Source organism: Trypanosoma cruzi, genomic scaffold (assembly GCF_000209065.1).
Source record: "Trypanosoma cruzi strain CL Brener 1047053516361 genomic scaffold, whole genome shotgun sequence".
Taxonomy (NCBI): domain Eukaryota; phylum Euglenozoa; class Kinetoplastea; order Trypanosomatida; family Trypanosomatidae; genus Trypanosoma; species Trypanosoma cruzi.
The window spans coordinates 85885-108594 of NW_001849420.1; the positions used below are offsets into that span (position 1 = coordinate 85885).

At 50.2% G+C, this 22710-nt stretch overlaps 10 protein-coding genes and 1 pseudogene across 10 annotated transcripts, besides 16 other annotated features; all 11 read left to right on the forward strand.

The window, feature by feature from the left end:
- Nucleotides 1-22710: part of a sequence feature (heterozygous, Esmeraldo-like haplotype) that runs on past both edges of the window.
- Nucleotides 54-75: a sequence feature (AT_rich).
- Nucleotides 280-302: a sequence feature (AT_rich).
- Tc00.1047053507711.210 (hypothetical protein, conserved) lies at nt 470-3283 on the forward strand (the record flags this gene model as incomplete). The annotated part of the gene is made up of 1 exon (XM_814774.1): nt 470-3283. One exon carries the CDS (start codon nt 470-472, stop codon nt 3281-3283), a length of 2814 nt encoding a protein of 937 aa, XP_819867.1.
- Nucleotides 3499-3520: a microsatellite.
- Nucleotides 3542-3564: a sequence feature (AT_rich).
- Nucleotides 3589-4305, forward strand: Tc00.1047053507711.220 (hypothetical protein, conserved; the record flags this gene model as incomplete). Its single annotated transcript, XM_814775.1, has 1 exon — nt 3589-4305. The coding sequence occupies one exon, from the start codon at nt 3589-3591 to the stop codon at nt 4303-4305; it is 717 nt and encodes a 238-aa protein (XP_819868.1).
- Nucleotides 4558-7137, forward strand: Tc00.1047053507711.230 (hypothetical protein, conserved; the record flags this gene model as incomplete). The annotated part of the gene is made up of 1 exon (XM_814776.1): nt 4558-7137. The coding sequence occupies one exon, from the start codon at nt 4558-4560 to the stop codon at nt 7135-7137; it is 2580 nt and encodes an 859-aa protein (XP_819869.1).
- Nucleotides 7232-8344, forward strand: Tc00.1047053507711.235 (annotated as a pseudogene).
- Tc00.1047053507711.240 (hypothetical protein, conserved) lies at nt 9069-11207 on the forward strand (the record flags this gene model as incomplete). Its single annotated transcript, XM_814777.1, has 1 exon — nt 9069-11207. One exon carries the CDS (start codon nt 9069-9071, stop codon nt 11205-11207), a length of 2139 nt encoding a protein of 712 aa, XP_819870.1.
- Nucleotides 11279-11312: a sequence feature (AT_rich).
- Nucleotides 11421-11517: a sequence feature (A-rich).
- Nucleotides 11521-14526, forward strand: Tc00.1047053507711.250 (hypothetical protein, conserved; the record flags this gene model as incomplete). The annotated part of the gene is made up of 1 exon (XM_814778.1): nt 11521-14526. One exon carries the CDS (start codon nt 11521-11523, stop codon nt 14524-14526), a length of 3006 nt encoding a protein of 1001 aa, XP_819871.1.
- Tc00.1047053507711.260 (hypothetical protein, conserved) lies at nt 14904-16472 on the forward strand (the record flags this gene model as incomplete). The annotated part of the gene is made up of 1 exon (XM_814779.1): nt 14904-16472. One exon carries the CDS (start codon nt 14904-14906, stop codon nt 16470-16472), a length of 1569 nt encoding a protein of 522 aa, XP_819872.1.
- Nucleotides 16821-17459, forward strand: Tc00.1047053507711.270 (hypothetical protein, conserved; the record flags this gene model as incomplete). The annotated part of the gene is made up of 1 exon (XM_814780.1): nt 16821-17459. One exon carries the CDS (start codon nt 16821-16823, stop codon nt 17457-17459), a length of 639 nt encoding a protein of 212 aa, XP_819873.1.
- Nucleotides 17590-17610: a sequence feature (AT_rich).
- Nucleotides 17660-17680: a sequence feature (AT_rich).
- Nucleotides 17786-18808, forward strand: Tc00.1047053507711.280 (hypothetical protein, conserved; the record flags this gene model as incomplete). The annotated part of the gene is made up of 1 exon (XM_814781.1): nt 17786-18808. One exon carries the CDS (start codon nt 17786-17788, stop codon nt 18806-18808), a length of 1023 nt encoding a protein of 340 aa, XP_819874.1.
- Nucleotides 18843-18862: a microsatellite.
- Nucleotides 18946-18968: a microsatellite.
- On the forward strand, nt 19033-21366 carry Tc00.1047053507711.290 (hypothetical protein, conserved; the record flags this gene model as incomplete). Its single annotated transcript, XM_814782.1, has 1 exon — nt 19033-21366. The coding sequence occupies one exon, from the start codon at nt 19033-19035 to the stop codon at nt 21364-21366; it is 2334 nt and encodes a 777-aa protein (XP_819875.1).
- Nucleotides 21463-21496: a microsatellite.
- Nucleotides 21499-21527: a sequence feature (AT_rich).
- Nucleotides 21763-21789: a microsatellite.
- Tc00.1047053507711.300 (hypothetical protein, conserved) lies at nt 21873-22190 on the forward strand (the record flags this gene model as incomplete). Its single annotated transcript, XM_814783.1, has 1 exon — nt 21873-22190. The coding sequence occupies one exon, from the start codon at nt 21873-21875 to the stop codon at nt 22188-22190; it is 318 nt and encodes a 105-aa protein (XP_819876.1).
- Nucleotides 22521-22547: a microsatellite.
- Nucleotides 22574-22597: a microsatellite.

The following is a 22710-nucleotide window of genomic DNA, read 5'->3' on the forward strand; positions in this document are numbered from 1 at the left end:
TCAGACCGACTGCGTCTTGAATTTTCTGTTTACTTACTTTCTTGTTTTGTCTCTATTTTTTATTTTTATTTTTTTGGTTTTAACGCTACACTGCCTCCATTTTATCATAATGTATCCACAGACCTTTACGGTGACAGTGGAATTATGAGGCATTGACGTGTGCCGGAAGAATAGCATTTTTACCGTTTTTTGTTCGTTGTGTCTTTTGGTAGGAATTTGGGAAAAGACTTCATTTGGGGGCCATTTTCGTAGCCATTTTGATGGCGTTTATCTTTATTGTTATTATTTTTATTTTTTTAAAACCTGTCAATGCAGTTGGATCTTTTTTTTTTTTCTTTGTGTGCTTGTGTATGTGTGTGAGTCACATCGTGTCGCGTGTGAGTGGCGTCTTTCTGTATGTGTGCTTTGACTTCAATTTTAATTTAAGTGTTGGATGCAGTAAGTGACGGCCAGGTCGCTGAAGTTGTGGATGGAAGACGCATCATGTCTGGTGTTGCGTTGGGAGAAACGTCTTGAAGGGGCCTGCGGCGACTCCGGGAATTCGGTTAATGGCGGGCAAACAAGGGGGTTGGGGCAGCAACGGCAAGCACAAACGCAGGCGGCGGTTGCGGAGGCGGCATCTGTTGGAATGGCGCTGCTGAAGTTATTGTTGCAAATGGAACAGAAGGAGGGCGAGATGGCCGATGACGACAAGGATGCAAAGGAGGGGACGGAGACCGCACTGCCCCACCAGCGTCTAACACAGCTCCTTGTGGAGGTGGTTCTTGCTATTTTGGACTCCTGCATCCAGTGGACAGGAACCAAGAACGCGGTGCAGGCGGTGTGCTGTGAGCTGATGGCAGCGTCCTCTCGGGAGAAGGGACAAGAAGATCTCGCAGAAAAGCTGTGCGACTGGTGGGAGCACGAGGAGGTTGCAGAGCAGGCCTGGCGCTGGTGTGAGGCGCATCTCACACTCTTGCCAGCTGATGAAGCGGCATGGCGTTATGGAGCATCTCACGGCGTGGCAACACCCACCGATTGGTGGTGGCGCCCCGACGCGATGACTTCTGCCAACTCAAACTCTCTAAGTGAGACAACTGCGGCAGCAGCACGCTCACTTTTTCAGGAGGTTTACGCGGCGGTGTCTCAACAGTGTATTGCAGAGTCTCCTCGTACAGAGCTAGCCGCTGCTAAAGAGCTTTTGCATAATTTATTTACATCATCTGCAGGTTTTTTTTTCCACCGCATAGCAGTGAGTCGTGGCGTATTGCAACGTCTATTCACAATGAAGGCGACAGCTTTGCTGCATCAAGCTCATCTGCTGACTTGTCTCGCGTTTTTAAAGAATGCTGCTCAACCTCGTTACACAGAGAAGAGCAGAAAAACATCTGGCGGGAGCAGTAGCCACGAATTATTGTGGGTTTCGCGTGAATGCCTATCTCTTGCATGGAAGAATCTTATTTCTTCGATAACTGCAGTGCAAGTGGCCACAATACACTTTGGTGCATCCTGTGGGGGTTTGCGACGACAAGTTCGACGGGCATTGTTTGGCGTGAAGGAAGTGGCGAGTGAGACAGATGGCACTTTTTCATCTTGTGAAGACTTTTTTTACGTGCATCCTTCTGTTGAACCGTCTGAGAATGCGTGTCGTGTTACACATGGCGTGGGACTTGTGGCCACAGGAAAGATTTCTGAGGGCAGTGTCATGTTGCAGGAACGGTCTCTTTTGTTTCATAGCTCACCAGATCAAACCGCGGCGAAGACGGAGATGCAAAACAACGAGATGTCAACTGTCACGGGTGCGGCACTTGAATTGTTTCGGCGTGGCGGTATGACGTTCATAAGCGATGCGGTGACTTCACAAATAGTGGAATCTCTTCAAAGTGGTGCTTTTTTTGGGGAGCCAACACAGGCTGGTGAAATGTGGAATGCGTTGCATCTTATTGCCGCCATGCAACCGGCGGACAGAAACAGTGTTAGAACGGAGGATAGTTTTGCGCGCGACATTGCCGACCTTGTGCGCTGCTGGACGGAACGCGCTATTCCATTCTGCCCCGTGGAAGAATTTAGGATTGAGTTGGAGGGAGCCCCTGGGGAGGGGAAGGCGTTGTATCCGTTTGCCGGTTTTATAAATCACAGTTGTTCACCAAACGCGCTATTTGTCTTTAGTGAAGAAGAAGGTGCCTGTTGTTCCTCGGGAGGCGGTGTATTGCGTGTTGTAGCTCTTTGTGACATTGAGCCAGGTGAGGAGATAACAGTCACATATCTTTCCTCACTTCTTCTTTCAAGGGAGTTAAAACGAGAGCGGAATGGTTTCTACTGTTGCTGTGCCTTTTGTCTTTCTTACGCCGCGTTATTGGAGGGTGTGGTGTGCCCTACGTGCCAACAGCTCGTTTACGATGATCACAACGACAAGGAAGAGGAGTCATCTAAAGCGGTTGATGTAGTTTCCTCTGTGAGGGCCAATAACACAACAAATGGGCGGGTGAAACCGTACGCACACCTGCCTGATTGTGCATACGCGGGATACAATAGCTACAAGGATCTCGCCGGGCCAATGAAATCAGGGTTCAAGAAAATCCTTGACAACATCCACTGCGAGCTTTTGGGAAAGTCTGTTACGGATGCCGTGCATGAATATGGAAATTGCATGCAGGAAGGTTTTGGAGCTGGAGAAACGGAAAAGTATAAAGAAGAAGATGATGATGATGACAAAAAATATGCACAGCGCGCTCAGAAAGCCGTGCGTCAGTTAATGGATCTTGACACATTGGCTTCTGGACTTCCATCGACACATCATTACCGTTTGCAGGCGCGGATGGAATGCTTGGCTACTTCTTTGAATGCCATTATGACGCCAAATGACGTCACACGACTGGTGCAACTATGCGAAAAACTGTTAGAGGATTTAGAGGTGCTGCTGCCGCGAAATTATCCGCTCTTGACGGGTATCCGTCTTCATTATGCTCTTGCACGCAGCCGGTACCTGATCGCCACAACAGACACCAACGACCCTGCAGCAGACGGGTATCCCGAAGGGTGCTGCGGAAGTGTGCGTGAGCAAGCTGAAATGATGCGTTTGCCATTTATGCGTGATGCTATCATTCGCGAATGCGTGGTGCGGTCTTTTCAGGAGCACTATGTTTACACAGGCTGGCGATTTGCAGACGCCAACGACGAGGAAATTCTTCAGAGTTTTCTACGGCGATACGAAGCGGAACTGTTTGCATGTGGTGTGGAGGAATTGTCTCACTTCAACATGTTGTCGCTGATGTTTGATGCGGCAGAGGGCGGCAGCGGGTAAAAGATGCATATGTGATTTTGTGCGTGTGATGTATAGCTGTTGAGACTGCTTTTGCCAGGGCTGTCATTTAGGGGCCTCGTTGAACTATTGGGCGGGACTGGGGGGCACCATCTGGCATGCCTTTCACCCCCCACTCACGAGAAAAAGAGGACAAAAAAAGTGGGACTTTAGGAACAGTGAAGGATGAGTGTTTGGTGGATTGCTTTTACAGCTTGTTTTTTTTTTTTTTTTTTTTTTCACGTCTCTGCTTCACTACTGTTTAATTTATTTATTTATTTTTTCTTCAAGGGAGGGGTGGTGCAACGATGGAGGCGGGTCACCTCCTGCTTTGGGCGCGGTGCCGAAGATTTGTAGGCGATGTTTGTGCTGGCCGTGACGCCACCCATGGGCTGGCGCACATGGAGACTGTCACGGGGAACGCCCTTCTCATTCTTCACATGGAACACGGAGCGGCCTCTTGCCCCTCGTTGACAATCTCGCGAGTTATTCTTGTCGCCATGCTTCACGACGTTGCTGATCACAAGTACGATGCGGCAGGCAGGCTCATCCAGCAGGTTCGAGAGTTTCTAGGGGCAGAAAAGGGGGCAATAACAGCTGCGGGGATGGACAGTGAAGAGGCATTCAGTCACGCTCTTACCACCATAGAAGCGGTTTCTTTCTCAAAGGAGAAGAAGCAATGCATGCGGTGGTTTGAAGCGAAATTGCCGTCCGACTGGGTTTTTGTTCGAGACGTTGTGAGTGATGCGGACAAACTTGAGGCCATTGGCGAAGAGGGTCTGCGGCGGTGCCTCGTGTACACAATGCACACATTGTTAATTAGAGAGGGGCGTCAGGGCTGGGATGCGGTCCTGCAGCAGCGCTGTCTCCAAGGCGTAAAAGAGCATTTTGTAGAGAAATTAAGTCGTCTGTCAAAAGAGTTTATCGTCACAGCTGCTGGCAAGTTTTTGGCTGCCCCAAGACACGCGGCAATGGAACGGGCGTTGCAAGAATGGGAGTCTCAAGGCTTACCGTCATTCTTTTGAATTTTCCAACTGTTGCTATCGAAAAGACATAAACAAGGCTTTTTTTTTTTGTTTTGGCTGGGACGGGAGGCATATTGATATATATATGTGTCTTTCCACCGTTGGAACTTATTGGAGGGGTTGGGGAAAATCTTTGCTTCGTCATTTCCCTTTCCCCTCCCCCTTTTTTTTTTTTTTTGATGTTTTTTTACCATTTAACAAAAATATGGTCCTGCACATGGAAACACCTTCCAAGATTAGTAAGCCTGCTTGATGAATGTCGCACAGTTTTTAACCGGCCGTGTGGAAGAGTTGGCTGCATTTTCTGCTTTGTTGTTTCGTAAACGACCTCGTCATGAGAATGAGAGGGCCTTTTCTCGTACGGCACGCTCTGTTGTTCACTACCGCCGTCCGTCTTCTGCGAATGTGCCGCTGTCAGAAGTGATGCGGTTGGCGAATTTTCGCTCACGGAGGTCTAAACGTTTTGTGCGACTGTTGGCAGCCGAGGAGCCTCCACCAGCAACACCGAAAACAGTCGAAGAAGAGAAAGGACGGGTGCAGAAGAAAAAACGTCTCCTAACTTATAGGGCGTGGTGCTTGCTTTTAAGGCGACGCCGTAGATTTCTGTTGAGGCGACGAGCGACGACACGTCGTCGAATTCGACGTCGGATTATTGCTCTTCGTTACGGTAAGACGCAACTTCCCCTTTGCAGCTGTGGATCTCCTGCTGGTGCGCCTCCACCTTCTCTTCCCCCGTGTCTCTCCACGCAGGCTTTTTCCTCTGGTGGAGGCCGGACGGCAGTGCTTTGGCTGCCCACCCATTGGCGATTTTGCCGTCGGTTTCATTACAGTGTTCTCAAGACGCGTATTAACGGCTGTTCCTCATCACCGGATGACGACTTCTCTTCGAGGCTTGTGACCGTGCGGATTGCTGTGCCAACGACAAGCCAGCGTAAACAGCATCGTGTCCTACAGCGATGGGCTGCACGGCTGCCATCATGTTGTGCACTGGGAAAACCTCCCCGACGGCTTAAAAGCAAGCCAATGGCTGTTCCACCGCCCTTGTGTTTTGCGGCCGAACGCTCTCATATGTGTGTCTGGGCAATCCAATCACGGGAAAACGGGCACCCATTAACTGCCGAGGAGGTGATGAACATTTTGATGATAAAAACCTGTAAAGCACCCCCGGTTACTCTTCACACGAGAGATCTGGCGACGATGGCACAAACACCGGTTAATTCCGTGCCGTATGAAACGTGTTGGCGGCGTACTGAGAGTGGCGTTTTTTACGGGTACATGTGGTCTCTGGGAAAAGCTATTAGCAAAGCGAAATGGTTGTTGAGGGAAGGCATGGAATTGTTTGACACCGAAACAACACCAATAGTTGTGCCCGTTATACTTCTACGGAATGAGGATGTGGATGGCGGTACGTACCATCTTGTGGCCTCCACACCTGTGCACATTGGGGCCCGTGCCAGACGAGGATTAGAAATGCGACTTGTTTCTCATTGGAATCCCTGTGGTGCACCCAAACCCATGTGTTCCATGTTTGAACTCTGGTGTTGTGCTGATGCAGTCAGCGTGAAGGGAGCCGATATGTCGTTGACGAGGGATGGCTCATTTATCCTAGAATGGATACGGGGGCGAGTGCATGCCGCTGTGGGAAGATGGTGTAGAGTGAATAAGATTTCCTCATTTGCACAACAAGAGGGATATGAAACGAACAACAATTCATCATCACTCATTAAAAGAACGACGGTGTGCGTTTTCCCGTCAATTCCACCAAACCTCGAAACCATTGATCATACCTCTTTCCCTGTGCATCGCTGTGTTATGTCTATTCTTGTCTTTTCCAAGGAATCCTTTCCCCAATTGGACACAACCGGCAGCGCCGTGCGGCGGGATCGCATGCGTCATTTTCAGTTCGCCCGGAAGCTTTTTGCTTCTCTGACTGACGCCACCGCCACCGCGTGGAGAACGATACGCCATGACGACGAAAAGATTGCGTGGGCGTTTCGTCTTTGTCAATCGCTTGGGTACAGACGCAACGTCCGAATAATTGGCGAGGAGGAAAGAGAAACACTGCTGTCTCTGATTGGGTGTCCTGCCTTTACCGATGTGAGCGGTAAAAATGCGTCTTTTCAGATCTCTCGTATGGCTCGACTGCGTTGCTCTCCATCAAACGCACATCAACGCGTCCTGCTGAAATTCGCGGCGAGGGGTGGTCGAGAGCACCAACGTGAGGGAAGTGCTCTTTTTGTTTTGAAGCCAGGAAGCCCTGCCGAGCTGTTTCACGTTGGGGCAGTTACTTCGGCGCCATTCTTTTCAATGCGCTTTGGCACTCGTGTGGCATACGCGTGGGTATGGGATGACGCTGGATGGGAACTGGTAAAATTTTACGCGCGGTTCTCACTGCGCAATGTTTTCCGCGAAGAAACAGAAGTTTTTCATGAAGGGCCGAAGAGGGGTGATGCTACCGAGCATAGCGGTGCAGGCAGCGGTGGCAATATCTGCTTTTTTCTCGCGGCCGCTGAAAAGGTCTCATGTCTTGTACCGTTTCTTAAGAATTCTCCCATTCGCATTCCTGGCTGTTCTGCTTCCTCTTGTCCTGTTGAGGGCGAAGTGAGTCGGCAACGCTGGCATCACAGACATGGCACGAAGAGGATGAGAACGGGTGATCCCGTCGTCTCCGCCAAGATGAGGAGTTGGCGGGCGATGGAGACGATGTTGTGCGATGGCGACACGTGCCTTCCGGTAGAGGTCGTTCTTCTCGGCACGGCTGGTGGTTGCCGTGTGAGGCTGTCGTCAAGACATTCCTGTGACAGTGACGTGACAAGAACAACAACAGTGTGACCTTAGGCGGAATCCATACTTTGGTGGGGCGTCTTTTGATTTTCCCCGTTGCTGACCGCGCTGCCTTAACGATGAGCGGTTGGATGGACGACTCATGTATTTCTGCGTGGCGGTGATTTTGATTGCCACAAAGTCATTTAGTGCGACGGGTAAAAAAATCGGCTGCATCGGCTCTGGCAGTGACACCACACCCTTTGCACGGGAGCGTAACGCGAGAAGTGAGAATTGATGCAGATTGAGGCATGCGCACTGCGGGGCGGGCGGCGCAGACTGCACGTTTCTTCCGCTGAGGACCACGGTGACAGGGTTCAATCCGCCTTATCGCGTCTTCACGACGTTTTGTTAAGGGTCTCTTTAGGCCTGTTTTCGCCTGAGATTTTTTTGCTCGAGCTCACACCTGTTGCGATGACGTCCTATTTTTTCTTTACCATCGTGGGGGAGGGAGTGAAGCGAATGGAAGAAGAAGAGGGGCAAGCAGTTCTTTGAGTCTATGGGAATTGGTACACTTTCATTGGTGTTTCCGAGACAGCTTGAGAAGGGTGGGAGGGGTGAATGGTGGGAACGGTCTGATTGCACTATACATTTGAATTATCATGCCATTTGGCGAGATGACATTTCCGGTGTTTAATTCACGCTGCTGACTTCAAAACTAAATATGGGGAATGTTTTCATTTGCGAGACGACGCGCGGAGGCGCGCGTTATTTGTAAAACGAACACCTTTTTACACGTCATTTTATTCGCCAGGGAGTTCTGCGTATTGTCGCTCCTCCGTCACGCAGGAGTTACGGTGGGTGGAATAAATTACAATCGAATGCCGGCGAAGTCGCAAACTAAAGATGTGAATGAGTTCTTCGAAGGGAAGTAAATTGGCTTCCGTTGATCATTGGACGAAAAAATGTGGGTTGCCTTTGAAGAGTGTCAAACGTGTGTTTCTCGTGCGGGCATGCAGCTTTGAGCTGTCTGACAGAGATGGGCTGCGACCACGACCGTTGTCGTGTGGCCGCTGCCAAATTTTTTCTGATGAAACGGGTTATGCACCGGCGGGAAGATACGGGGCGGCGGAATGCGATGTGGCGCATGACAGTGTTGGTTGGTTACGTTCCACTGTTCAGGGAGCGGACGTCCAGCGTTCTTTACACGCGCTTAGTCCGTTTGTTTTTCCTTTTTTTTCCCCTTCTAGGCATTGCCCCAATGCGGTGTGTATGAAACAATGGGTGCCAGAGCGACGCAAATTTTGACGCTGAGGATTATTCACGCGTGGGATTTGTATTATGAGGTGCATTGCGGTAAGGAGAACGATGAAGCAAGTTTTTTTTTTTTTTTTTTTGTGGGGAGTAAACAGACCGAAGGAGAGAGAAAAAAACAACAGACGTCGCCTGGGGATTTGGATGACTGGAACAAGGCCACATTACCCGAATCCCTCTGTTGTGGACATTGGGAGAGCAAACACCCGTGGGGTTATTGTGCGTAACAGAGAACCGATGAATTATTCCATAAATTTGTGTAACTTATTTCTTGTTTGTTTGCGTTTATGTTTGTGCTGTGTGGGTATTTTACCTCTTTGTCATTCCTTTGCCGAGGAAGCATCATCGATCGACAGGAAACACGTCGGTGCGTCTACAGTCAGGGAGACACACGGGGAAAGTCGTTTGCTGTCACTCATTTTTTTCTCTTATTGGTTTTCCCATTTGTGTCTTTTAACAGTCTTTTACGCTTCGACTTTTTCTTTTTCTTTTTATTGTTTGGTTTGACTTGTTTCAAATGAAATCACACGTGGCGCATTTGTCACTTGGCCTTGTGGCTTCTTTCTCACTGGCAACCGGTTCAATAGTCCTGTGTATTTGCTTTCGCGCTGCCTCTTGGAGGGTGGAGGTGTGACGAAGACGGGGTCTTTTGTGCGGACGTTTCATAGAAAGCGGGAGGATCCGATATGTCGCCGGGAGAAGTGAGTTCTCACCGTGTCTTTTCCCCGCTGATTTGGAGGCGCTTTGCCCCCTTAATTCCCTCCTATTCCCACGGTTTTTTTCCCGTGTGCGCAAGGCCCATCACATTTTGTTCTGCGTGGTCAACGCCATGGCATGTTATTTTTCGTTATGCGAGCTCTCTGCCTTCGAGGCCGTCGCCACCCTGTGGCAGTCCTCTGCCCTCCGATGTCACTGAGGACGATGATCCTGTTTTTCCCTTTTTGCTGCCAAACAGTACGATGCCGCTGACGCAACTGGCCAAACTGCTTCCGGATGAGGTGCTTGAGAAATTAGAAAATGGGCTCAAGAGCCACCTGGAAAATTTTCCTGCACGCTACCGTATTTTCCGTGGAACGAACGGGCTTCTCCATGCCCAGTGCGTGACACCCGCCGGCAACAATGGTAATAAGAGCACAGAGGAGGGCAAGGTGGAAGAGACTCAGGGCAAGAAGAAAGTGTCATCGTCACTTCCAATTGTCCCGGGCCGCTTTCTCACTCTCGAGAGTTTTATGAGATTCAATTACGTAGCACGCCCCTCGGGGACGGTTGATTGTAATGCCTCTCATAAAGAAAAAGATGAGAATATTCAAATGATGAAGCACTTTTTTCATGGGTATGTGCACCCCGTGAAAAGCGCGGAATTGTGGTTACTCACAGCAGAATATAAATTAAGCAAGTTTCCATCAGCAGAAGCAGCGGCGACAGTGACTGGAGTTGAGAAAAGGACTGTTGTTGAACCCGAAATGACAGGGGTGATGGAAGGAAAAGAGGTCCTTCAGGCGTTTCGGTGGGTGCATCTTGATGATAGGGAGAAACTAAATCAGGCAGTGAGCATGTTACGCAGTGAAGCCTGTAGCGATTCACTGGGAAACGACGTGGGGGAGAAGAGAGCTTCACATGGTGAAGTTTCCTCTGCAACTACTTTTAGAAGGAGTTCCACTTTTGTTCGCTTCCTAGTCCCTACTGCGCCTCTCCCAATGGATGCCACAACCTCGTCGCATTGTTTAGAAAATGGGATTGAGGATTACAATTTTTACCGCATGTGTCGTGCGTTGAGTACAACAACGTTTATGCGACTCCCGGAGCTGCAGGATGTCGTGGAGGGATGGCTGACGCAGCCTTTAGCAGCCGTCCTGGCAATAGCGGGGGAAGAGAGCAAGATGAGTGTGGGGCTGAATGGTGTGGATGAAAAACGCTCCTTGTTGGAATTTGAATGTGACCCCGACGACTCGACTCGCATTGTGGGGGTACGTTTCTGGCTTGACGAGGAACGCTACCTGCCGCCGCAGTACCGTAGTATGTCACCCGCAGAACTAGAGAAGGAACTGTCTGAGTTGGAGAAAATAACCCCTAAAGATCTGAACCAACTATCCAATCATAAGCGTGTGAAGATTATTGATAGAAAACGTCTGCTAAAGCGCTGCATTGCCCTGCACGAGTTGGGCGTGTCTCCCATTTGCCATCCGGATGTTCTGGCGTACTATGTCTTTGATATCCTTCCCATGGATGGCCAGCTTATACTTACCGGCCACTTGCCCAAGTTGCTCCCTGAAACTATGCGGCGCATTACGGACGCGCGTTCTCGTGCGTGGTTGAGAGGATATCCACACCTTTTCCGCTTGGTGGAGACTCCCCCTGAGGTCTGCGTCCAACGGATGAGGGCCTCTGCCGCGAACAGCAATGAAGACGACAAACAAGATGAGTCCCAAAAGTTCAAAGGAGAAGAGCAAGACACTGCGACGGAGCCTTTGGAGGCGTCTTGTGAATATCAGCAGCGGCTTTTAGATGATCCTGAGGAGCAATTGCGAGTAGTGGTCTCCATTGTAGCCGCGCGTTTGGAAACATGTGGAACGCGGAAATTGCTTCCGTCACATATACCAAAATTTATCAGCAGCGATGTGCGGCGTAAAATATTTCCTCGGGGCTCTGGTGGTCCCAAAGAATACCTCATGCGGTACCCGGAAGTGTTTATTCTCACGGATGGGATTCACCCGCATGAACCAGTGGTCACGCTTGCCCCCAAATATCACCTCAATCCTCGGTTGCCATCTGCAAGCGATACCGTTTCTGCAACTGCTGCAGATGCGAATGGGAAGGGAGAATAACTTTTTTGCAATATAAGAAACTGTAAATTACGCCTTGAAGACTTTTCCCCCCTACTGGTGTATGTGTGTGCATATATATATATATATTCTTTAATTATTAATTAACATTGCATTTGATGTGTCCAAATGCCCCTGTTTTCAATTCTCTAGTTCTTTGCTCGGTTTGAGACGGGGCTCAAACCCGCAGCATTCGGACAGGAGCAGGGCAGAGTGAACGAATAAAGTAAAAAGGAAGTGAAGATTTAGAAAAAAAAAAAAAAAAAACAGTAAAGAAAACAGAATTGTAAAAAGGGGAAAAGTTGAGAAACGACGGATGTTCTCTTCGAGAGCACCAGCGGTAAAAGCAGAGGGAACTTTGCTGCAACCATTACGGCCAACGAGGCCCTCTACGACAAAACCCACCAAGCCAGATTACTTTCCCATGTCTCTTGTACGGAAGCCCATGGGTCCTGCGATTTATCCAGGGGCCGCAGCCGCAGAAGATGTCTCAAAGGGGCTTTTGGTAAGCGATGCATTACACGACATGACATTCTACACGGGGGTCTCCGAATCCTTGCCCGATGCCGGACGCCCAGTGCTTAACTCGCTGTTATTTAGTCAACGACATGTGGTTAATGACAGTCCTTCGGTTGAAGAAGAAATTGCAAGTATAAATGAGCGCATACGTCTATGGCGTGCTTCCCGCCTCCAAGAAGTATTCACGAACTACGAACACAGCAAGCAACAGGCCCTACTAGACGAGAAAGTGGAGGAGCGCATAAAAGAGCGTCAGGCTGCGGAGCGAGATCGCACTATACGCCGTGTCTCTCGGATGCTTGATTCTCTCATCCCCGAATTGGAAAAGGCGATTACAAGGACGTCTGAGGCAAAATTAGATGTGCTCAACGCTGCTCGACACGAGGCTCTCCTCAAAAAATGGAAAGAGCGGGACGAGATGCAACAACGTTTCCTGCGGGACATGCGAATTGCGGAACGCCGTTGGCTTGTTGACCGTCAATTTCAAAGAAACATGGATGAGCGCAATTCACTGGATTCCCAGCATTACTACAGTTTTTTGGAGCGCAAAATGGAGGAACGTTTGGCGTTCCGTCATTTGTGTGAGGCCTTCTACAACGAAAAGATTATTGTCGGTGTGTATGACGATGAAAGAGAAGTAAGGAAAAGAATGATTCGGCTAGAGGCTGAAGATAGGATTGATATAAGCAAAAAACTGAGTAAGTTTATTCCTACTAAGGAAATGGCAGTGGCTACTGAGGACAAAAGAACAGAAAAGGATGACTCTATAACATCGGGCCCGAAAAACACACAAGAACCCGGGAAGAACGTGGAAAAAACTAAGGACACTCAGGCTGCCGAGCAGCAAGAGGATGTTCAGGAACTGGTGGCCCCGGCTGAGAACGTTCGAGAACTGGTGGCTCCGACTGAGGATGTTCAGGCCGCCAGGCAGCAGGAGGATATTCGGGAACTGGTGGCTCCGGCTGAGAACGTTCGAGAACTGGTGTCCCCGACTGAGGATGTTCAGGCCGCCAGGCAGCAGGAGGATGTTCAGGAACTGGTGGCTCCGGCTGAGAACGTTCGAGAACTGGTGTCCCCGACTGAGGATGTTCAGGCCGCCAGGCAGCAGGAGGATGTTCAGGAACTGGTGGCCCCGGCTGAGAACGTTCGAGAACTGGTGTCCCCGACTGAGGATGTTCAGGCCGCCAGGCAGCAGGAGGATGTTCAGGAACTGGTGGCTCCGGCTGAGAACGTTCGAGAACTGGTGTCCCCGACTGAGGATGTTCAGGCCGCCAGGCAGCAGGAGGATGTTCAGGAACTGGTGGCCCCGGCTGAGAACGTTCGAGAACTGGTGGCTCCGGCTGAGAACGTTCGAGAACTGGTGTCCCCGACTGAGGATGTTCAGGCCGCCAGGCAGCAGGAGGATGTTCAGGAACTGGTGGCCCCGGCTGAGAACGTTCGAGAACTGGTGGCTCCGACTGAGGATGTTCAGGCCGCCAGGCAGCAGGAGGATATTCGGGAACTGGTGGCTCCGGCTGAGAACGTTCGAGAACTGGTGTCCCCGACTGAGGATGTTCAGGCCGCCAGGCAGCAGGAGGATGTTCAGGAACTGGTGGCTCCGGCTGAGAACGTTCGAGAACTGGTGTCCCCGACTGAGGATGTTCAGGCCGCCAGGCAGCAGGAGGATGTTCAGGAACTGGTGGCCCCGGCTGAGAACGTTCGAGAACTGGTGGCTCCGGCTGAGAACGTTCGAGAACTGGTGTCCCCGACTGAGGATGTTCAGGCCGCCAGGCAGCAGGAGGATGTTCAGGAACTGGTGGCCCCGGCTGAGAACGTTCGAGAACTGGTGGCTCCGGCTGAGGATGTTCAGGCCGCCGAGCAGCAAGAGGATGTTCAGGAACTGGTGTCCCCGGCTGAGGATGTTCAGGAACTGGTGGCTCCGGCTGAGAACGTTCGAGAACTGGTGTCCCCGACTGAGGACGTTCGAGAACTGGTGTCCCCGGCTGAGGATGTTCAGGAACTGGTGGCTCCGGCTAAGAACGTTCGAGAACTGGTGTCCCCGACTGAGAACGTTCGAGAACTGGTGTCCCCGACTGAGGATGTTCAGGCCGCCAGGCAGCAGGAGGATGTTCAGGAACTGGTGGCCCCGGCTGAGAACGTTCGAGAACTGGTGGCTCCGGCTGAGAACGTTCGAGAACTGGTGTCCCCGACTGAGGATGTTCAGGCCGCCAGGCAGCAGGAGGATGTTCAGGAACTGGTGGCCCCGGCTGAGAACGTTCGAGAACTGGTGTCCCCGACTGAGGATGTTCAGGCCGCCAGGCAGCAGGAGGATGTTCAGGAACTGGTGGCCCCGGCTGAGAACGTTCGAGAACTGGTGGCTCCGGCTGAGAACGTTCGAGAACTGGTGTCCCCGACTGAGGATGTTCAGGCCGCCAGGCAGCAGGAGGATGTTCAGGAACTGGTGGCCCCGGCTGAGAACGTTCGAGAACTGGTGGCCCCGGCTGAGAACGTTCGAGAACTGGTGGCTCCGGCTGAGGATGTTCAGGCCGCCGAGCAGCAAGAGGATGTTCAGGAACTGGTGGCCCCGGCTGAGAACGTTCGAGAACTGGTGGCCCCGGCTGAGAACGTTCGAGAACTGGTGGCTCCGGCTGAGAACGTTCGAGAACTGGTGTCCCCGACTGAGGATGTTCAGGCCGCCAGGCAGCAGGAGGATGTTCAGGAACTGGTGGCCCCGGCTGAGAACGTTCGAGAACTGGTGGCCCCGGCTGAGAACGTTCGAGAACTGGTGGCTCCGGCTGAGGATGTTCAGGCCGCCGAGCAGTGAGAAGATGTTCGGTGAGCCTGTTATTTGTGTTGTTTGGACCACGGACGCGGTGGTTTGGTGTGTGTTTTAGACATGTACACTAGATGGATTTGGCTTGAATGTATATGGCTTGGACCATGTGTTTTTATTGTTTTTTGAAATTCTGATTAAAGATGGACGTCTTTTGTTCATATCGTGCGTGATACTTATTATTCTTTATTTTGATACCCTTATATATTTTGATTGTTGTTGTTTTTCTTTATTTCTTTCTGTTGTTAGTGGTGGTTGTAGTAGAAGAAACTACGAGAAGAGGAAGTGTGTGCTGTGAGGAATTGCGGGGGCTGAAGTAAAAGAGGCGGAGGTGTTTTTGTTGCCGTGCTGGCGCCTTTCAATGGACGATGCAGACACCGCCGCCACCGTACGCGCAACTTTTCCCGAACACGGGCACTTTAACGGATCGCGTGTTTGAGGGACCTTCGTTACTTTTTGATTCTTCTGCCTTTCCTGTGGGGGCGGTGATGGGGCCCATACAAGGTGGAAATGCGGCGGGAGTTGAACTGAAGTCTCTTCCAATACCACCACCACCTTCTTCTTTGTGCACCGGCATCAGTGCACCCACTCTTGCACCGCCCACAGCTGGTGATTTTAGGACATCGAAAGATGCTGTTAACAGCGATGTGATCTTGCGACGCCTTTTTTTGCTTCAGGACGAGATAAACTCCATCAAGTTTTTTCTCAACGAACAGTCGTCACCTTCTGCTCCTTTAGATGTCCGAGCTGCGCCTGTCCGGCCTTCTTCTGGGCCGCCGTCGGCTGCTTCTCCTCCCCACACATCGCCCGATGAAAGGGAGGACGCGTGGAAGCGGATTTTGATCTCTCAGCAGGAGCAAATTGTATCTCTCGGTGAGACGCTTTGCCGCAGCCTCCGTTCTCTTTCACTAGCGCCAGCAACGGCAACGGGAAAAGACGGAAAGGAAGAGGCACGAACGGGAAATGACGAGAAGGCCGTGGCGGTGGGGGACACAAAAAGCAATGAAAAACAGAATGGCAATACTATGACTGAAAGGGTTTACCAGGAGGTTTCCGTTGTTTCTCTGAAGGATGGCACGGTGGACCTTGTCCATCTTTTAACGACCTTGTACAACCTTCCAGTTCTCTATTGTGGATGCCACCACGAGCAGCTCTACTCCAAATTTGGTGAGGAACTTGTTGCAGCAGCTTTGGGTACCACCAGTCATGAGTTGCTGGAAAAGTATGCCTCTTTGTTGGTGTTGCGTCTGAATGAAGGGTACGCCGTTGCTGAGATTGGGGTGGACCCTCGTATATCGGTGGATGCTTTTGTTGCAAAGAGTGGTGATTTGGTTTATAAGGTTTTGGCGCCTTTACCATTTCCTGTGCTTCAACAGGTGTTGGAGCGAACACAATTCCCATCCGAGATACCGGCGTACCAAATCTTGTTTTCTGCATGCGAAGCTTATCATCATCGTCTTTTAGCAAAATCAGCGCCAAGTACGAGAGCCGTGTCGTTAGGAAGATCATGCGTTGGATCCTCATCATCGTTTGTGTCATGCACCTTGAGCCATCAATGCGAAGCAGAAGAAGCAGAATTACTGTTCCATGGAGTGCGATTTCTTTGGCTGCCCTTGCACTTCATGGAGAACGAGCTCCGGCGTTGCGAGGGCTTGGGAATGACGGCAGAGGCGTGTCACTGTACGATCTACGCAGGGCTAATTCTGCGTCTCCGACAGGCCATTCAAGCAAAACGATCCTTGAAAGAGTTAACAACAACTCCAACGCGGCCTCTTCCTGCTGTTTTCACCACGAAACCCTTTCTTACAGAATTAAACCGCTTGCGCCCGTCATATTATTTTATTACCCCCACGGAAAAAGAACAGCTATTGGCCGGTAGTAAGATGGATTTTGTTCAGGCTAGGCGGCTACAAGAGCAGTGTGATGCAACTCTGTAGTTGGCAGCTGTTCGCCACCTTTGGGCGAATAACAGTTGTACTCAGCGCCTTTTGGGGGGTGAGGAGGGAGCACTTTGTGTGTGTGTGGGATTGGGGAATTGCGGTCGGGACCACCGGTATCTCGCTTTTGTGAATGTTGTTTTGGTTAGAGGTTTTTTGTAGGCGCATGGACTGACTGTTGTTTGATTTTAACCGGCCTGTACTTATCTTTTACTTTTTCTCCATTTATTTGCTTTCTCCTGTGGTGCATAATGCGGTTGTGGAATTTCTCGCGAACACATTGGTTGTGGTGGGACAAATGAAAATAACTATAAGAAAAGGATAGCGGAGGCTGCTGAAGAGACACAAATGCGTGAGAAGGTTGTGCCAATCCCGTTTTTAAGTAAGGAGGTCTCCGCGTGGCTTTATCGCACAACGCGTCGTGTGCGGGAGCACCCATACCGGGCCAGTGGCATTGTTCTTGGCGTTGCCGTGAGCACCATCCTGTATGAGGCGAACGTGACGCACAAGGACCGCATTCCCTCGCCCAATGTGAACAATCACCTTGAGTACGAACTCCGTCGCGAGCCGAAGGGTGTGAAATCGATGGAAGAGGGTGCATTGGAGAGGTCGCAGCATCAGTTAGGAGTTTCTTTTGTGAACAGTCAGGCATTGGATGATGAGTGGCGGAAACACAACGCGGCGGTACTGGGACGCGTTAGGGAGCTGGAACAACTCATTGCGAGCACTAGTGATTCAGAGAAGCGGGAGGAGTTGCAGCGTCTCCTTGATGAAGAGAAGGAATCCGAGAAGAAGCATGGCGGCACGACAATGAAGGTGACGAGTGGACAGCTTTATGTTCGTGAGCCACACTGGAATATTCGAAACAATGAGCGCAATTGGACGATTTTGGCGCGTGACCAGCAGCAGCAAAAAGATCACTACTGGTACCGCCTGGAGAGAAGTCGTGAGGATGACTTCGCGAGAAACACATACTCGCGTTTGTGATCTTGTCATAATAGCAGCACGCACTTTTGGGAAAGTTTCACGGAGGAGGAGGGCACTAAAATGGTTTTTGATATAGTTGTCCTGTTTTTTGGCAGAAACTAAATGAACTACTTGCGAATGAGGGGGGCGGATTTATTTATTTATTTTTTTTCAGTGGGGAGTTTTTGTTGTTGCTTTTTATTCAATTTGTTGTTACGCCGTTATTATTATTATTATTTTATCCGTCTATCATTTTTTTTGCTTGTTTTTTCTTTACCGTTTTTTGTGTGTGCGCTTATGTTTTGGGCAGTCAACGGCAGTTTTCGTTTTCTTCTTTCTCTCTGGCGATGCGGCTTGGGAGCCCCGCTCATCTCCGGCGGTTTTTCCCTGCTGAGGGGATGGCTGCCGCAATCACGTGTTGTTTGTCGCCGCGGTGCCTGGCTTCTTCGCGTCAGATTCACGGACGTTCGGGTAGAGGCGATCTGTTCTTTGTAAACTCGGATGCCCGTCGCCACGATATGCGGGCTCTCGTTCAGCTGCGCGGGCCACGGCAGAGCAGCCAAGCCACCTGCCCTGAAAGCGGTCAGTTGTACTACAAGAAGCTCATGCTGCATGCCGTGTCTGAGGGAGCCAATTCTGGGTCAGAGCAGTACCGACACGCCGCCAGCACGTGGGCCTATCTTCTTCCTTCCCTGTTGCGTTGCGCCGAACTTGCTGTTGCGGAAACACTCTGGGCGAAGTTATGTCGGATTGAATTGGAAGGAAACAAGGGAGAGGGAACATTGCTCACTGAGCGTGAGAAGAAAAGTTTGCGGGATGGTCAGGAATTGTTTCGATACGAGCTCCATCAGCGGATACCATTGCTGGAGGAATCCGTGACTTTTGCTGGGCTTCGGGAGCTAATCAGTTGGTTCACTGTGGCTCGAAGGTCCTGGGTCCGCCTGCCCACCACCTCTTCATCGCCAAAGACACCCTCTATAGACATCGCGACCAATCATTTGGTGTCCATGGAAGGTTCACTTCTTCCATCGCGTGATATTTTCTCGGTTTTTGCAGCTCCTAATGTTTTCAGAGACACCACACCAGGGAGCTGTCAGACATACAATATGGCGATGCGTGTGGCACGGCTGACAGAAGTTGTTGTTCTTTCTGTGCACGATGAAATGGCTCGCCTTGGCAATGATGAGAGCATTGGGAAAGATAAGCCAAAAAGTGCGCGTCTACTAGAGAAGGAAGAGAAGATGCGTCAATGCCTTTTGGATGAATTTCGCTGGCACAACATATCCTACCGTGCAGTGGTCTCTAATAACGCGGCGGAAAGAGGTGAGAGAGGGGGTGCAAAGCCAAGCCCCATACACGCATTGGAATAAAAAGGAAATGGAGTGCTTTATTGAAATGCATCATAAAAAAAAAAAAAAAAAAAAGACATCTACAACATTATATATATATTGGCGTCGAATTTTTTTTTTCTTTTTTGTGACGTCACTGTTATCTTCACTTTTTACCCTTTCTTTTTTTTTTTTTTTTTTTCCTCTTTCTGTGTGTGTGCTTGTTTATCCTCCGCTTGTTTTTTGAGTTGATTGGCGACTGCTTCATGGTGTCAGGAACACCTTCCCATTGTTGGGAGACAAGTGAGACGCGATGTCTACTCTTTGATGGCGAGGTCGTGCGAGGGCAGCTGCTCTCGGAGCTCTCACTGCTGGCTGTGGCCGTGAGCGACAACACACGCCACACGGCGGTGCCCCCCGAGCCATTCACGTTGCGTCTCATTATGCATTTCATGGAAGTTGCTTCCAGGTATCCCATGGTGGGTACACTTCTGCTGGACTGCCCGCGGCGCCTGGACGAAGTCATGGAAGAAGAGTTGATGCATTGGCTCCGCGAAGAAAGCGCCCTGATATTTTTTTCAGGAGAGCGTAACGATGCGTCCCAGAGTCTTTGTCATCATGTTTTTTCAGGAAATCCAGCGCCGACGGACGTTGCTCTAGACAGTGACAGTGGATGCCCCATATGTATGTGGACTGCTCAGTGGCCGCATGGTTTTTGGGAGGCAGTGGAAAAGGGAACCGTGAAGATACTTGTCCGTTGCGCACTGAGCGCATTTCCCAGTTGTCTCCCACCCCACACACGTCGGTCGCCTTTCCAGCGACCGAGTGATGCGGCAATAGGAGCGGGACAGTGGATTCATGTTAATGGATACGTCACAGCTGTGTTTTTTCTCCATCGCGAACTTGCGTACCCGGCACCTGTGCTAGAATTTCAACCGTTGCTTTCCAACTGCAACGGGATGATCGGGCAATCGCCGCTTTTGCTGGATCTCTCGCTCCTGCCGGTCGCTGAGGCGCGCGCTGTAGCTGTTGTTGGCGAACGCATCCAAGTGGTGGGTCTCCTGGAATTGGCTTGTAGCAACATGGGCACGGTGCTTTACTCTAGACGTCGTCATACTGCCGCTGCTGCCGCCTCATTTTCATCTTCCTTGTTCCCTTCGTCTGGACAGATTCTCATTGAAGCACGTGCCGTTCGTACTGCTAATTTTGCTTCGCATTGGTCAAAAGATCCGTTGACGGCAACGACGACCTCCGCATCGTCTCCTTTTTTTCCGCAGGAGGTGGATGGTGTTTTTGCGGTAAACGAGGAGTGGGAGGCGGCGGCATTTCTTCAGGCGCGATGCAGTTGGGAGACTGTGGCCGGGGCAGCTGCCTTTGCATTAGCGAAGGGGACGGGCGGGATTCTCCAGAAACAAAAACCGAATGGTCCATGTCGAATGGAAGCACTTTTAGCGGCTTCAGGAGCGTTTGCCCTACCCACGGCGCTCTGGGCAGTTGTGGGCATTGCTCTTACCTCGACGACAGCAAATGTCGGTTCCATTGTAGCCTCTGTTGTGGGACCGTCGGATAGTCTTTCTGTCTTGCAAACGTTTTTGTTGGAGTTGGCTGCTGAAACAAATATGGTGGTGCCTCTTGTGCACGGTGTGGAGGGTGCGCTCCTCCCGGTATATACCAGTGTAGCAGCTTCTCAAGTGAGCATCCCTATCCCTGTTGAAGTTGGACGCCGCATCGAGTGTGTGCGTGGGGGATTGCTCAACATGGCCCATCAACGTGTTCTATTTGCACCATCATTGCATGCCCTTACAACTTCTGCCTTGCATGCAGTACAAGGCGTTCTCAAGCAAAATGAGCATGTTGTGGTGCGTGAAGGGGGCCAGCGCGTGGGGTGCAGAGCTGCAGGGGCTTTTATCGGAATAACACAGGAATCGATGTTGGCGCAGGATCGTCAGCTTTTTTGTTTTATGGAGCGGGGGGACGTTGTCCTTCACCTGCCCACCAACACCAACTCCTGCTCTGTGGAGGATGACCATTTTGCGATCCTTGAGTTGCTCCTTAACAATGTGGAGTGCGGGGAGAGGTCTGAGATGGTAGCAATTGACCACATCAATCGATGTAAAAGTCAATGGCTGAAATGCTGTGAATGGACACTGCATCCATTTGTGGATGAGCCTAGCGTACCACAGATCTCTACCGCGTGCGCGGCGCTGCTTCGTTCTTTTTTCTTTACGGCTAAAGCAAACTGTGCCGAGGCTGTGGATGCCGGTATGATGACAGCTTTGGCGAAACTCACATGTGCCCATGCACTGCTTCGTCAGAGAGTACGTCATGGAGGAACATGTGGGAACATTCAAAAAACAGCCTCATCCGCTTGCGTCTGCGGTGTGAAAATGAGAGAACACTCTGAATCCACTGCACTTGTCGATGCGGTGGTGGCGATAGCACTCTGTGATGCTTCTTTGAAGTTTATCGCAGATGTGTCGCTGATTGGAAAGTCATTCACTTTTGATCTGATGGTAATTGACACCCAATTTGACGTCCTACATTTTGCCAAGGAACTTTATGCACATCTGCTCGCCAACATGCCAAAACCTCCGATGTGAGACAACGTGGCTGCCAAAGAACGCAATGCTCGGTATAATAACCGCGCATCAGCAGCAGCAAGTAATACCACAGACAGAAATACAGAGAAAACAGGGATATATATATATATATATATATATATATATATATTGATTTTATTTATTTATTTTCATTTTTATTTGCCTTTGCGATGGCGTTGCTTTCTTGGTTGTGAACGATTTTTTGCTTGTCGGTTTTTTGCCGCTGAACTTTTTTGGGTGGAGTGAATGTGAATGGGAGATTTATTCTCCAATGGTGACTGGCGGTTTGGCCTTTTTACAGACCAGGCCAATTATATCCTACAAGGCAAAATAAGCGCATGTATTTTGTTATATTTTTTGTTCTTTATACAGAGCTGCAGTGACATCTCTTTGTTGTTTGTTCTTTTTTTTTTTTTTTTTTTTGGAATACGACAGCTCCTGCGTCCTGTAAGCGTACCTCTTGTTTTGGAAACACACGCACACACAAATACTCATTCACACACACGATGATGTTTGGCCGGCCTCCTGCGCCCCAGGTGAACTGGGAGGAGATGTATTTCTACCAGAAGTTGCACCACCTCTTTGATCACGGCTCGGACTGGATGATCTCTAAGCTTAACTGGTGGATCCCCTCCGTTGCAGCAGGGATGGTGCTAAGTCTTTTTTTGCTAAGCGAGAATCCCATTGGTGAGGGCGCTGCCATTACGCTGCCCAATTTTTCGCCTGTGGTGCGTACGCCAAACTTTGGGTTACAAGTCCCGGAACGCGAGGGGGCAGCATCAGATGAGAACGAGGAGGATGAGAATGACGAGGAGGTGTTTTAAATACGCATGTGAAGGGAGGGGGAGGAAACCACGGACTTCTTGTCCCGCTGGATCGAATGTTGTGCGATCATAGGGAGGCGGGGATGTGATGATGAGGATGTTGTTTACGGCCTGTGTATCATGCACATTTATTTATTTTTTTGTAGGCCTTTCCAATAAAAAACTTAAACAAAAATTCGACACATTCACACACCGAGTGGTATACGTACATGTATACATGTATGTATGGAGGAAATGGACCGATCGTTAGGGATTATTACAACCACAAACATTTTTTTTTTTTTTCTGCAACTGACGACGATTATGTTGACGCTGGTGGGGGGTGTATTTTTGTTGCTGTTGTTGTTGTTGTTGTTGAGACCTGCTCTGTTAGCCATGTTCGCGTGTGTGTGTGTGTGTGTGTGTGTAAGTTAAAGTTAACGCGAAACAGACGAAAGCCACACTTGTTTTTGTTGTTGTTATTTAATTTCCTTTTTTTTGAAGTTTTGCTACGAGTGTTCACGAGTCATGTTGTTACTGT